The 14785-nt window shown below is 36.1% G+C and overlaps 1 protein-coding gene across 7 annotated transcripts in view; it reads right to left on the reverse strand.

Annotated features, from left to right (window-relative positions):
- NEDD4L (NEDD4 like E3 ubiquitin protein ligase) overlaps positions 1-14785 on the reverse strand; it is a 193107-nt gene that overhangs the window by 19361 nt on the left and 158961 nt on the right. For 4 of the 7 annotated variants that reach the window (XM_075021352.1, XM_075021353.1, XM_075021349.1 and 1 more), the window contains 5 exons: positions 13465-13519; positions 8669-8727; positions 4232-4297; positions 2642-2871; positions 800-921 (listed from right to left, as the gene is read on the reverse strand). In XM_075021352.1, the coding sequence (XP_074877453.1) occupies positions 800-921; positions 2642-2871; positions 4232-4297; positions 8669-8727; positions 13465-13519 (532 nt within the window). Of the gene's footprint in view, positions 1-799; positions 922-2641; positions 2872-4231; positions 4298-8668; positions 8728-13318; positions 13376-13464; positions 13520-14785 lie in introns of all 7 variants that reach the window. The other 3 variants (XM_075021351.1, XM_075021350.1, XM_075021348.1) reach the window with 1 other exon arrangement.

A 14785-nucleotide genomic window follows, 5' to 3' on the forward strand; every position in this document is an offset into this window, starting at 1 on the left:
CAAGAATAACACACCATGATATTTCCTAGTGTGCCAGCAAGAAAGAAACCTCTTGGAACTAACAGTGCTGTAACTGCTTAAGTTAATACAGCAGGCTCATTTTTGTTTAGGCACAGAAATGCCAATTTTTCAATTACAAAAATTATGCCATTAAACACTATAACCTACCAAACACCTCTCTACCATTAATGGTAGAGAGACACAAAAGACGGGGAATTGAGCTCAAGTTACTCTAATCCATTTAAAACCGTCATTCTTCTCTCAAAGGATATGCTAGAAAAACAGGACAGCGAGCTTCCTCTTCTAATGTGCTGCGCTACTGCTAAATAAAATTTGGTCAGTTTATAACGTTTCCTTGCTTGCTTACTGTGGGATTTCAGAGTTTGGCAGAAATCATATTTTCTCATTAAATCATTCAGTAATAATTTTACAGGTCAAAATATGCTGCAATTGACATCCATACAACTGCTTTGGCTGCAGGTTTGCATGGAAATGGCTGATATAAATTTAGTGATTTTCCTTTAGGGATAGTGATTATTTAGCAATGCTGATTCTGCAGTTCCAACACAAATGGAGAAAGGAGCAAAACTTTATATGAAATGTATTTGTTTAGTAAGACACTATGATTTTTTAATTGCCATTCGCATCGGGAATGCAGTTTTCAGCAGTTCCAGTTCCATTACTTTCTCTCAGACTTTGTCTCCATAAATACTACACTCTAAAGCATATGAATTATTGAAGTGATTTATTTAATAAAAATCCAGTAACCGTAGCATAGCCATAAAGTGTAATAACTCACCATCCAATAGTTTCCCGTGATATACTGCTAGACCGGCAACCCGCCCAATAAATGTGAAATACGACAGGTGATCTTCGTTACAAAGACCTGAATTAGGATTAATCTGAAGTGTATAGTTGTCCCTTTTTTGGGGAAAGAAAAAAAACATCTAAATAACCAAGTCTTTTAATAACCAGATATTCAGATATGTTAATAAATAACTTGAGCCTAGGGCCATTTCCTGTTCTTTTTTGCAAGAGTGTAATAATGTAATTAATCCATGTGTTCCTCAACAGAAGTATCTGACAGTTTGTGGGTAGGCTGACCTAATCAAAACTGTCTTGCTATGACCATAATGATTACTTGACAAAGGTAACAAACTCCTGCTTGTGGGGTAACAGGATTCCACTTGTGGCAAGTGTAAGAGGGCTGTGCTAACCTCTTTAAAGGATAAAAGCCTGGCATCAATGAAAACACTAACATTTTGCCATCAGCTTCAGTGGAATGAGAATTTCAGCTAAGCTATCTCTTCTGCATTCTGCTGGGCTTGATTATTCACTCTTTCCAGCCAAGTTTCAGGGCTTAAAATTTTAGAATTCTCTTTTGCAGTAGTTGCTTTTAGTTCTTGAAATATCCGTAGGTACTAAAGAGGAATTAAGTATAGGCCCATGGTCCCCGTCCTGGGATAAAGAATGTTTTCTTGCTAGTATCTTAAACTGCACATATTAGAGAACATCTCTGAAACACGCTTAACTCCCAGGATATTGGAGAAAACCATCAAAGGACTAACATCTTTTAACAGGGTAACAAAGCATTAAGACTCATGTGAAAGCGTGTGTCACAGTAAGACATTAGTGTAAAACCAGTATTTTTAGTTTGCAGTATATATGCTTAATCTGTGAAGAAAGATACAGTGTTTTTAAGTAGATTTTTTTTTCTTATTTCTTAAAATAACTAGTTAGATCTCTGAATGTAAAATGAAATAACATTATATTTAAAATGCCTACAGTGACCTATATCCCATAAGTGGAAATATGTCAAAACAAATGTTTATCCAGTGAACTGTATTAACACACGGGCACTCTGTGCTAGTCAGTGTTGTTTAAGTTGTGTTTCCCTTCAACAGCAGAACATGTCCTTTCTGACACACAAATGTGAGAAAACTCTCATTATGCAGTCTTTGTTCATCTACTTTACAATCTATTCAACACTTATTAAAGGAGCGTGCTTGATATTGACATAAAAACATCAAAACTACTGCCTGCAATTAAGAAATCCATTCTCACTGTAGCTAAGTACACAATGTGGAATTACATATGGCACATTAAAACAAATGTACTTTAAGCAAGAGACTTGCTTTCTCATTTACACTAATGGATTGCTTGAAGATTTTAAAATTGGACAAAAATAAATTTAAACTTATGTAAGGCCACTGCTGTGTAACTACTGCAATGTAAACGAGAAGCTGTTTTATAAGCTAATTATAAAGGAGCACTGTAACTCTGGATGGCAGGTGTTTTACAATGTAATGGGAGGGCATAAAAAGAGTCTTTTGTCTGACATTGCTCCTTTCACTATTACTAGCCTCAAAAATTGCAGTTTTGCCTCAAGTAAGGCAGCACTGAATAATGTCCTAATAATAAAAATGTTTTTTGAGACTTCAATGACAATTTGAAAGGTTCTCTGAAAAGCAAGTAAGAAATGATAGTACAGAACAGAGAGATTTGACTTATGATAAGAGTGCATACTGATGCACCATGAAGGATGATCTAATGATCTAACTACTTTCCAGTGTAACTGTGCCTCATATGCAAAATCTAATGTATATCCCTTATGAATGAAAATATTTTAATGGACACTTACGTTGCTGAATATTCAAAGAGACCATAATAAGGGTTAAACATTTCCTTGGACAAGAGAAAAAACCATTCTCTGGCCACACCTCCATAGTCAAGTCCTTTTTCTGACTCAAATTCAATCCAGAGCCTGGCTTTTAGTACATCAGGTCTCTTCACAGACATGATTCTTCTGTAGGACTCCTCAAAAATATTATTTCTGTGTAGCTTCATCTCAAATCTGTTTGGTATATCAGCCTATGTGAAAGAAGATTATATTATATTTGTTAGTCTCAGTAAATAAGTCTTCAGGCAAATTACTGATCAGTGGTAACAACTAAATGACAGATTAAACATCTGATGTATAAAGTTTCCCCTTAATTTGGTTTTCCAGTACTCTCTAAGTCTACAGGTTGATAGCATATGGTGAACTCGGTAAGTTTCAGTATAGTGGTTCAGAGACTTCTATGATATTTGACAAAACAATGAAAACAACAAGAAAAGTAACAAACAAAAAAAAAGTGAGAAAATTATTGATATTACTATGCTTTATTTTAAGGGCATTTTAGCTTAAAATGGTAACAAACGCGTAAGATTTATGCAACCGTTTTACTCACATATCTGTAAAGGCCAGAACGGTTTCACAACAAGAACACCTACAGTACCATACACACAACAGAACTGAATTGCAAAGATGTAAACAAAAGAGAATCGAGCTGCCACAATGTTTTAGAAGTTCTGCCTAAATAGGAGGGAGTTAACGCCTGTTATGATTTAGCCCAGGGAGCTAAATTCAGAAAAGACAAATGAGAACTGAGTTAATAATTTGTAGAAAGAAGACTGGATGAACAGATTAACATGACTGTTACAGCCATATATAATTTTCCTGATAAAACTGACTTAAAACAAATATTTCTGAAGGTTTGGTTTTTCCTGACAACTGAAGTGCTTATTGTGTGCAATCACTGGTCAAACTCAAGGTGAAAATTCATGGAGCTATCAATAAACAGGTAAAGACATTGGCAAATTAAAGCTGGTGTTGCCAAGGCTGTTTATTGTTGATTATGAGTCAATATCACATGCAAGCTAATACTGAGCGCTCTCTTATGTTTAAGATGTTGAGTGAAAAAAAGTATTTTCAGTAACAAGAACACTAGAAGCTTGTGCCAGACCCGGCACAACTGTGGGCTCTGCTTTGCCAACTTGTTCCAGCTCTGCCCTTCAAAGTCCACTGTTGAAGGTGATGGAGAAGTATCAACCCTCAAGCCTATTTTCAACCTAAAAAGTTGTAAAGTAACATCCCAATTAGTCTCAGTTGCAATGGGAAATAGTGAATCACTGCTACTTCTTGCTGCCTCATCACTTTGATTTTTGCATTCATTTAAAAAAAGTGAGTCTTAAAGATTTGTGAATGTTTTTGTTGAGAAATCAAATTCAAACTTCTTTTAATTTTTTTGGTTCCTACTTAACCCCTCTAGGTGTAGCACAATCAAGAAAAATTGGCAAGTGTGTTATAGCAAGGTACACCACCGTTCTGTATCTATGCTTGGGACAGTCTGTCGTTTCTCCCAGACGTAGCATAATTGATTCCAACACAAAGCAGCACGTTTCTACTCACTGGTTTCTTCAACTTCTTCCGAAAATAGTCATATTTCTGTTTGAACTCCCTGGAATATGGAACTGCCTATCAGAGAGAGAATCATAAATACAGATTATTCCACCTATTTAGCAGTTTGATATTCCAACATTATTTAAACAAAAAAGAAATTTAAAGACGTGCTATCTACGTATGTATGTCATAGGTTCATCTAATAAAATCCACCATGCATGAAGTACAGCAGCCAAAATTTTCCCATTTCTCAGTGTGTAATTTGAGTTAAAAAAGTGTGTAATCTCAGTGTGTAATCTGAGTTAAAAGGTATGAAAACTTTTGACCCAGTTGTTCTGTTTATCAACTACTTACCCTCATTTTCTTCTTTTTGGAACAGAAAAAGAGCAAAAACAATTTTTAACACAGACAAAAAAAATTGGAATGTATTGCTGCCATCCATGTGTCTCATTAGGAAATAATGAGCATTCCATATGATACTGAATTTTAAAAATGACTAGTGTTACCACAGAATATGGATTTGCACAGCTGAAAGTGCTAAGCATTATTAGGTGCTACTCAAAATACACAAAATTGAAAGAATTTTCAAAGAAATTTTCAAAGAATTCAAAGGCAGGGGAACATCCATAGCTAGAAATTATCTTTTCAGCCCAATGTGAATGAATATAATTCTTAATAGTTACCAAACTATCATCAAACTATATCAAAACTATTTTGTAAGTTACTTATAATAAAATACACACCTTCATAATGTCTTTAATCCAGAATCTGAAAGCATTTCATAAACAAATTAACATTATTTTGAACCAAGTACAATTGTGTAATATTTATCTGAATACTCACTCAATGCAGCTGCCTGTGAGTTATTTTTAAGTAACAGCAGCATAACAGAACAATTTTAGAAGTTTTTTTTTTAAAAAAAGCACAGTGAAGGTTGGTAGAATTACATTAACCAGCAGAGCTGGAAATTGGTTTCTGGCATATGTAAACACTCCTTAGCAAATGCCACAGGTCTCTGAAATATTTATGGGGATTTCCAGATACCTGAAAGGCATCTCAGGATGATTCTAGGCACACACAAATCAAGGTTCAACAAAGGTTCTCACAAGCCCTGTCATTCAGAGTTTTGAAAGACATTTCTGTTTTAACACTGTGCTTCTCTTTCCTGCTAACATCCTGTATGGGTAAGCAAGGATTTGACACTAAGATAGACAATTGCCACGTTTGATGTTAATCTGTACGCCACTCATTGACGACTACAGTGGTCAGTAAGATGACAGTGTTCATTTCTGCTACCTGTCTTCATCAGACTCCTTTGCTTCTGCACCTGCTAAGAAATGCTTACAAACATCCAAAAAGGCTAGGCCTTTTAAAGCACCAAGTAGTACCGGACACAAAGGCAGTCAGTCAATTGCTTCAGCCATCAAGCAGGAGTACAGATAAGAGCCATCCATACTCCTGATTGCCAGTCCTATGACTGCAACCTACATTATTCAGCCTTCAGATGAAATGGCCGTAAAACAAAGTTGTGAATTAAACTAATGAACAGGAATAGGCTAGAAAAGTGATACTATGACAGGTACAGGTCTGGCTCTAACAAATAACTGCTATGTATTTAAGTAAGATTCCTTAATTCTCTGTGGGTTTTTTGACAATTAATTTTTTTAAAGTTGAGTCCTTAATTCTCTGGTTTCTGACACCATACACAACATCAATTTAATCAGGGTTTGGAAAGTGCCTTGAAAAAAAAAAAGAAGGAAAAAAAAAAAAAAGACTTCCTGGTCTTGATCATTTTCCAACTACATCCTTACTTTCCTTTGCTCTACTGTTCCTTCAAGATGAAAGAGTAGACCTAGTAAAACAACTAGCTGAACAAATGAAGTGTAACTTCTTGGGAGCAAAAGAATTATTTTGAATTCCATAGGACTGCAAAAGTTACGTTCTCTGTTCCTTGACGGCTAAATCACAAATTGCAAAGCTCTGGTTCAAGTTCAGTTTCTGTGTGAGGACTGTGATTTTGGGGGAGGGAAGGTATGGGCTGGTCCTGAAGTAGATTCATGACTGGATGTAGGTGAAAGCGGGAGGTAGAAAGATCTCTATATGAGTTTTCCCTTGTGGATGATGAGACATGAAAAATAAAAAAAAAAAACAAAACCAAAAACAACACCAAAAAACCCCCAAAACCAGCAAAAACCAATAAAGCTAAATAATTTTACTCTGATGATAATATGACTTTACTACAGCCATTAAATAATCTTTCAACATGTTTCCATTGTTTAAATGCAATGTGAAATGCAATTTAAGTAGTTCTTTGTTTTTGTCATGGCACCAAAAATACTATTAAAAGCATTAAGATGAATCCTTAATGTTTATATGGCTGTAAAATGGATTTGATCTAGCTTTCTCTTTAAAAAAAAGAACACACACACAAATAACTGTTATTTACTTAATGGGATCATGATTGACCTTTATAATCTTGAAACAAAATTTCCCAGATAGTCCTTCTCGTTTATGCTTAACATTTCTGGGAAAATGAACATTAAGGATTTCTATAGCATACTGTGTATTAGTATCTCAAGCATTAAGTTAATGATAAAAGGGCAAATCACTCCAAAAGCAATTACGTTCAAACAAGTGATTATTATTGATCTTATCAATAAACAAGAACAACTGGAATTACACCATGCAGTAGTTAATCTGCTGTGTCCTGAGACCCTTAAAAATCCTGAGGATTTACCAAAATAAACATCTAGGGTTGGAAGTCTGATCACTCAGAATACCATAAAATGGCATAAACAAGCATAAAAAGGTCAAAGAATCACTCCATATATTTGATGTTTTGAAAATTTGATATTAAAGCATGTATTTACTTTTTCTAAGGCTGATATTCTGAAATCTCTTAGTTTATCTGCAGTTAGTTTTATGTCTCTTCAAAGTGATAGACCCAATTTTTATCTTTTTTACACTCTGAATCCACAGTCACAAGTCTCCCATATCAAGTGGAAATAGCTTTCTGTTATCCAGAAATCCAAAACTGAATAGCACAGTGTCTCAGCTCAGTACAATTCTGTTGTTGGTAATCGGTAAATATGAACATTTCTCCTATACACATCCCTAAAACCTTACAATCTAGGATTCAGCACAGAGAACTTGGCCTGAAATTCCCAAGATCTTCAGACTTACGATTCAGAGCTGACACGTGCCCTTCACATAGGTTAACATAGAAACATACCACTTGAACGCAATGGAGGAATAAAAGGTAAGATGCAAAGATTTAATATTGTTTGTTCCATACTAAGTAATTCATAATATCAGCAAGTGTGGAGAAAGAAAAATCTGAAGATATTTTACACTTACATTATTTTAGATGTAATTTATTTAAAAATCACATTTTTTCCCTCAATTCATCTGTCTGGATGTCAAAAGTAAGCTAAAGATATCACTCTACTACTTCTGTCCTGGAATTCCATCATCACCATAAGCAGCAAATACAACAAAACCCATATGGAAATCTTGAATTTTTTATTTTTCAGCCAGGGATCACATCAGTAATGGATCTCTTTCAGAAACCACATTGATCATCATCACTTAGTGCAGAAAGCTTTAGGTTGCAGGAGGAGGAGAATGGAACAAATGAGAAATGATGGGTTTGTGTGTGTTTCAGAGCATGAAACACCATTCAGACTATTTAGCTATGCAGCTTCTGAATGGATGGAGCTTCACTCAGAAATAACACAACAATATAAAAAATTAAAACCAGCTAAACACGAGTTTCTGTCCTGAAGAGCATTCTCTTCCTCCCCACTGAAACAGAGGTATCCTGTGATTTACTGTCATATCTACTGATAAAAAATGTTTCCTAGACACTCCACGGCAGAAGCCAACTTCACATGCTAATGGCTACAAGACAGGAATCATAACTGTACCACTGGAAAAATTCCCTAGCTAGACAGCTACTGCTAGGAAAACCTCCAAACCCATCAAATCCAAACCTATTGTCTGACCTGGGGGAATAGTGTGCACAGCACTGTAGTTCCAAATGTTGCAGTAATTCCTAATTAGCCCACTACTGCTTTGGACCACTGGCAGCAGGCTGGAAGGTCCCCAGTGCACTCCAGCCTGTGCGTAACAATACAGGGTCCCCAGAGTGGTACAACCATTTGAATGCTGGGGACGAGGCACTAGTTTTGGGGCACCTTGGCAGGCTGTCACATGACGGCAGCTGCCCCTGCCCTTGCAGACTCACAAAAGCTAGAACCTGAGCCTCCCATGTCCATCAGGAAAAGGCAACGCAAGGCAGAGGTCCTGCTTCCTGGTCTGTTCATCAGGCAGCGTGACCTGGTCTGAAGAACAGGCATGACCTGCTGCTCGATAATGCCTCCTGCCTATACCAAATGTACATGAGTCACAGCATTTAATGGAAAAAAACCCCATAGCAGTACTTACTGGACCAGTAATTGCTGGATTCTGCAGTCTGGGGTCTTCCCACTGGGTAATTTTATTATCTGTAAATAACAAAAGAAATTATATCATTACTTCTCTGTTACCACACTGTGAATTTATGTTGTTTTTTTCTCCCTACAACTGTTTTCCCTAACATTTCCACAGCTTAGTATTTCAGGGTTAGAAAATGCTGCATTCGCCCATCTACACCAAAACCCCATCACACTGTTTAGTTGAAAACACCCATTCAAAATGTAAAACTACAACAGAATCCAGTGTATTTACACTGCTTTTATTTCAGCGTCTGTAGCAGTAAACATGTTCTATTTGAACATGGTCTTGGATTCAACTCATATTAGAAATACACAGGCTTCATGCCTCAAAGGTAAAGGAACCCAAAAACTTTGTCAAATGACAGACTGAGTTTACTTTTTTGAAATTTTGCATAAAGATAGCCAAAATGTAATACTTTTAAAAGATAGTTTGTATTTAAATTTGGAGGGAATATCATCTCTTTTCTTTTAAAAAAAAAGTCCTAGACACTGATTGAATGAGAAGGTTATAGGACCATTAAAAGCGAGGCAAAATTATACAGTTAAAGTATAAAAGATCATTCAGTTTTGACCAAAGGAGATTTTGGCAGTAGCGCCACAGAAACCAGTTCTTTTCATCTACAGTTTTTAAGAGCACCAGGAGGGTGATATGGTAAGATTATACAGGACCATGGTGAAACTATCCCTGCCTCCAGACAACTGCTCCTCACAAGATTCTGAACACAACAGAATCACAACAAAATGATGACGTTGCAACAATAAGACAATGCTCCAAAAACCAAACTAGATGCCACCTGCAATGGCAAGACTTAAGCCATCCATTTCCTGCACTGAAAGGGTAATAATAGTAATAAATCTGTTTGTTACATACACTGCTTTGATTTATGAAGTTTTGTAATTGTTAGGTTTGGGAATAAACATACTAAGCTTCAAGAAAATTGTTTTTATGGCTACCATTGGTAAAAGCAAAGAACCAAACCCACTTATATTAAAACACAAGTATTTTCCACGTTTCTACAGTTGGAAAAGACCTGTAAGTTTTGAGCATCCCAAGCTAGTTTTAAAATGGACTGGGATTTGAAAGGTGACATTCATTAATGTTAACTGAAGAAAATTCAAAAAGCTCACAAGCACATTTCAAGAAATTTGATCTATGAGTTAATTTAATATCAAAATACTATTTTATTTCCCTTTACCCATTAAGTCTATTTAGTGCTTATCGAAATTATGGAGGAAGGCTGTTAGACTGGCAGGTCCAGAAACCACATGAGATCCACAGACCAGACCCTGCCATAAAGGCGTGATGCCTAATCTGGTCCTTTTCATCTTGCTTCAACCTGTTCAGTCAAATTTCCTTCTACAAAGTTTACTGGTTTTACACCAATTAATTTCTTACACCTACCTGACACTGACAGCCCCAAATCATACTAGTAATCTTCTACGAAATCAGAGATGATTGAATGGGAAATGACTGCAAGTTTGTAAATTCTTTCTCATAGCCCTACATACTTAAGAGCGTATGAAGTTACTGACAAATCTTTTTCTTTTTCTTCCCCGCCCCGCCCCCCCAGTATTACAGTGACAGGGACTTCATATTATAAATGCTATTCCAGGGCTTAAATGCCCCAACAATTAGAAGGGCCTAACATGAACCACTCTGCCTGGAATTGTAGCTCAAGATCCTCTGTCTTATCCAAAGTGAATGTAGATAACAAATTAATTCCTTTTGCAGCACATTTTTTAAAATCTACCACCTCTTTTGAGCCTTCACACAAATACAATACTGTCTTTCCTCATAAATTGGGCTCTAGGGCCTTTGAGGATTCCCTCTTCTCCTCTGTTTCCTTTGGTCCCTTTCTAAATGGTCCACTGTTTTCTTGAAGTTTAGGGCTCCATGCTAGATACAGTATTATCATGGGCAAGACATTACCAGTGCTGATGAGATTAGAAGGATTTCTTCAGGTCTTATTTAAGACACTCCTGTTGATACATCACAGGATAAGTTAACTTGTGTCCAGTTGATGCTATTTTTCATGCCTTTTTCAACCAAAATTCTCTAATTATTACCATTCTGAGTAACACTTTGCAATTCTTATTGAACAGCATCTTCCTTCACACTACAGTGGCAATTTGCCAGACTCATTCTGATTTCTCATCCTGTTCCAGCGAGCACCTCCCACCTCTCCTACCCTGTTGTTTCCTGCTGCACTGAGTACAGTCCCCCGATTCATTGTTCAAATCACTAATGAATATATTGATGAATGGGGGATCCAAGACAGACTTTGAGGGGAACCCATTTAATATATCCATCCCTGGCAGTGAACCACGGGTAACTGTTCTAAATATGGTTGGAAAACATCTGTGTTTTCCTTCATGATACCTTCCAACAGATAGATCGTATTTCCCTATAAGGCTCCTACGAAACGCAGATGCATGCTACAATGAACAGAGAATACTGTTTTATTCATGGATGGTAAATAATGTTAACTTAGCTAGCTAAGGACCAATCATGGAGAACTAGAGACTCTATTTTTTGTTAAAAGATTGACCGCTGCTGAAATCAGAACTGTTTACCGTTAAAATCTAAAAATATTACATTTTCAGGCTCCTATGTTACAAGTAATACCTAAATTATTTTAACAGTACTTTGCTTTACTAGTTTATATGACATGCTTAATAGCAGTTAGTATTGCTCCACAACAGGAGGTTTCTGTGCCGGTTGCATTAGACTTCTTTACAGTTTCTCTCAGGGATGAGAAAAACATTTCAGAAATAGGACAACAGTATTGGATAATTATGCAGAAGAATTACAAAATGTATCTGGGGAACCAGGACATTAATAGTAGCTGAATTTGTCAAGACTTCCAACATTTATATTGTATTCTAATAATGAAACTGACTCATTTGTTGCATCTTAACTAATCACTTTAGCAGAGAATGACTGAAATGATGGCCAGTTTATCATGGTAATGGACTACTGAGACTTGCATATTTAGGGCGAGCACAGCTGATTGCACCCATGACTGATTTCAGCCTAAGCACTCAAGTTAGCCATGAAACAAGTAAGAGTGAGTCAGCAGGCTCTGTCATAAACCTATCAATATGGTCAAATGTCATTGCACTTCCTTATCAATACTGTGAAAACAAATGCTACTATTGAGATTGCTCAAGCCAAATCACTGAGCACTGAATGCTGTCTGCAGTCATTCCCTAAATACTGAGCACAATGGAGCTGCAACGTGTCCACTGTAATACCACTGGCACCACCTCTGCTCCTGGAGTCCACCTGTAATTGTAGTGGTGTGGCACCAGATTGAGACCAAAAGGATATTTGCTGGAAACAAGCAGCATTATAAAAAAAAAAAAAAAACAAACCTTCTCTAAACTCTTGTAAAAGCTGTTATATAAAAAGCTAAAAACAGATCAAAAGAGGGGCTAGAGAGAGATTTCAGATGCAAATAAATTTAGTTTTATAACAATTATAAACTCTTTGGGGAATTCTAATTAATGTACAACTTTAACATTCCATTTACTTTTAGAGACTAACACATGCTTAAGTAGATTTAGGAGACTGAAAAATTAAAACTCTTTAAAGGTGGTTGAGAGGCTCAACAATTATACTGATATTTTAAATAAGACAGTTTTACTCTGTGATTCTTCAGTGGCAACAGTTTAGAACAATTTGTCATATTTAAGTTTCCAAATATCTGCTGGGAAAAACAATTACAAAAGGTATAAAGAATAATAATTCTGTACTGATGTTTGAAAGAGGTTAATGTGGTGCTTGACGAGTGTATTATTTCTAATTTTTATTTAAAATTTTTTATACAATTTCAAAATTTGTATTACTTTAGAGACAGTCTTTTAATAATGATTTAATAGTGCCATATATAGAACTATGGATAAGCATAGGAGTCAGTGTTACTGATACTGAACGAAAAATATAATACTGTCAAATATGTGTAATAGTTTAAGATTTTAATTCTTTGAGTAGCATATGTACCCTCTTCTAATGGTTTTGTGTGTTATCTATTTCTGTGAAGATTATGCCATCAATAGAAATATCTCATTATAAAGTCCAGCTGAAGTCTTAAAAAGAAGAAGAACCAACCCAACCTTTCTGGGCTACTTTATTTTCAAACAACAACAAAAACTCACACAGTAGTTCTGAGATGCTGTAATAAGACAAGTCTACAATGAAACATCACTTACACTAGAACTTCACTAACAGAACTGAATAATATTAATGGGCTGGGTGCAGTTTAACATGCTATAAATAGGAAATAAGATCAGAAGCAGCACTGCCACAAGACTTTCTTAAAGGAGAGGAAAGAATACTTATCAGTGCTAATTTCTCCACTGCCTATATGTGGAGTTGTGGCTATATGATCTTTTCTCATCTTATTTTCTATTCCTAGTGTATATTTTAATTTATTAAGAGCAAATAAGCCATGGGATCATCAACAACAACAACAACGAATCCAAAATATCAACAAGAACAAAAGAAACCACAAAGAAGAAATGTTAATGCTTCACAAGTCAGAGAGGGACAAAGCTTGATGAGCCAATTAAAAGCAAGCTTTCAGTGAATATACAGTACCGTATGAGGGCACTAAGTCTCTGGTATCAATGTCTCCACATATCAACACCTGGCTTCCTAAATGAAGAGTAAAATTATAAAGCTTTCACTTCTATATTTATTACCTCCCTTTGTCTATTTGCTGTAGTACCGGAGTGCTTACTTACTATGGTCTATATAAAACGTTCTTCCATCCAAATGTATTCTTTCCTCCCAACCAGGCTGGAATTGGGAAATAAAATTAAAAAAAAAAAAAAAAAAAGAGAGAAAATAAGTGAAATACCACCACTCTCACACAGCTTGAAGGAATACATTATCCACATCTACGTAAACTGCCTGATAGATGCTTGTGAGCTAGAAAACACAAAATGATCACAGACGCATTATGTCAAGGCCAACAATCTAGGAAGATTCAAAGAACTGGCTATTTATACAGGTAACTATCCAATACAGTAAATATTTTTTTAAAGCTTGGAAGTGGAGACTTCTTGCATCAAGGTTTATACTCATTTCCTAATATGAGGAAACGATCACAAAGAATAGATTGTCCATCATTGGTTAGGTTTGAAAGTTTCTGCTTCTACTGCTGAAATACATGTGGGTTATTTACTTGTAAATATGTAAGCCAAGATCCCATTACAGTGGGACAAGAATGTCTGACCTAGTCGTTAATTCTTCCCTTTCCTTTTCTCATCTTCCAAATGATTATAGTATAGAAAGGAGAATAAATGGCACACTGTTAGTGTATGCAATGCTGTCCAGTCTAGCACTCATTCCACCTGTGTGCTCTACATGAGCTTGACTTCTATAAAATATAGATGAGAAGTAATTTCATTTCAATCTTTTTTGAGAAACTCTTGCTAAATTCTGTAGTCATTCTTGCCTCACTCAAAAATGGTTTGTTTAACTGAGTTTAAATCTGTTACTAATTATATATTTCCAGTGATACATGATTTCACTGCATGTTTTATCTCTTGCAATTAACAGAATAAACTCTAAGTTGGCCCTTCAGTTACTCCCATGCAGTGCCTCCTATCTAAGCAATGTGTCCTTGAAGATTAATGCACGCTCCCCACATATCTGAAGAACTGCAAAAGAACAGCCACTTCCACAGCTGTTTTCTTAAAGACAAACTGCACTACTGCTGTGTTGTAACCAGGAAATGCATCAGAATAAATATGTTCAGCTGCACGTGGTTTTTGATCTCATCAGTGGTTCAAGATGCTGGGCCTGAAAGTAGCCTAGCTTGATTTAAATACAAGGCAAACTTTTTGCTAATCAAGACAAGGGCAGTGAGATTTTAGGATGTTTTAGAGGAGGATGTCTGATCACAGGTGGTAACAGAGATTATCACCCCTCACCAAAGGTAGCATTTGTCACCACTCTTGCCCAAAAGCAGCACTCATTTTGGTCTGCTGGCAGAGCTGTTCATCTAAGTAAACTGTAACCCAACTCAGTGAAAATGAGTAGGATTAAAGAGTTGTTATT

Source organism: Buteo buteo, chromosome Z, assembly GCF_964188355.1.
Source record: "Buteo buteo chromosome Z, bButBut1.hap1.1, whole genome shotgun sequence".
NCBI classification, from domain to species: Eukaryota; Metazoa; Chordata; class Aves; order Accipitriformes; family Accipitridae; genus Buteo; species Buteo buteo.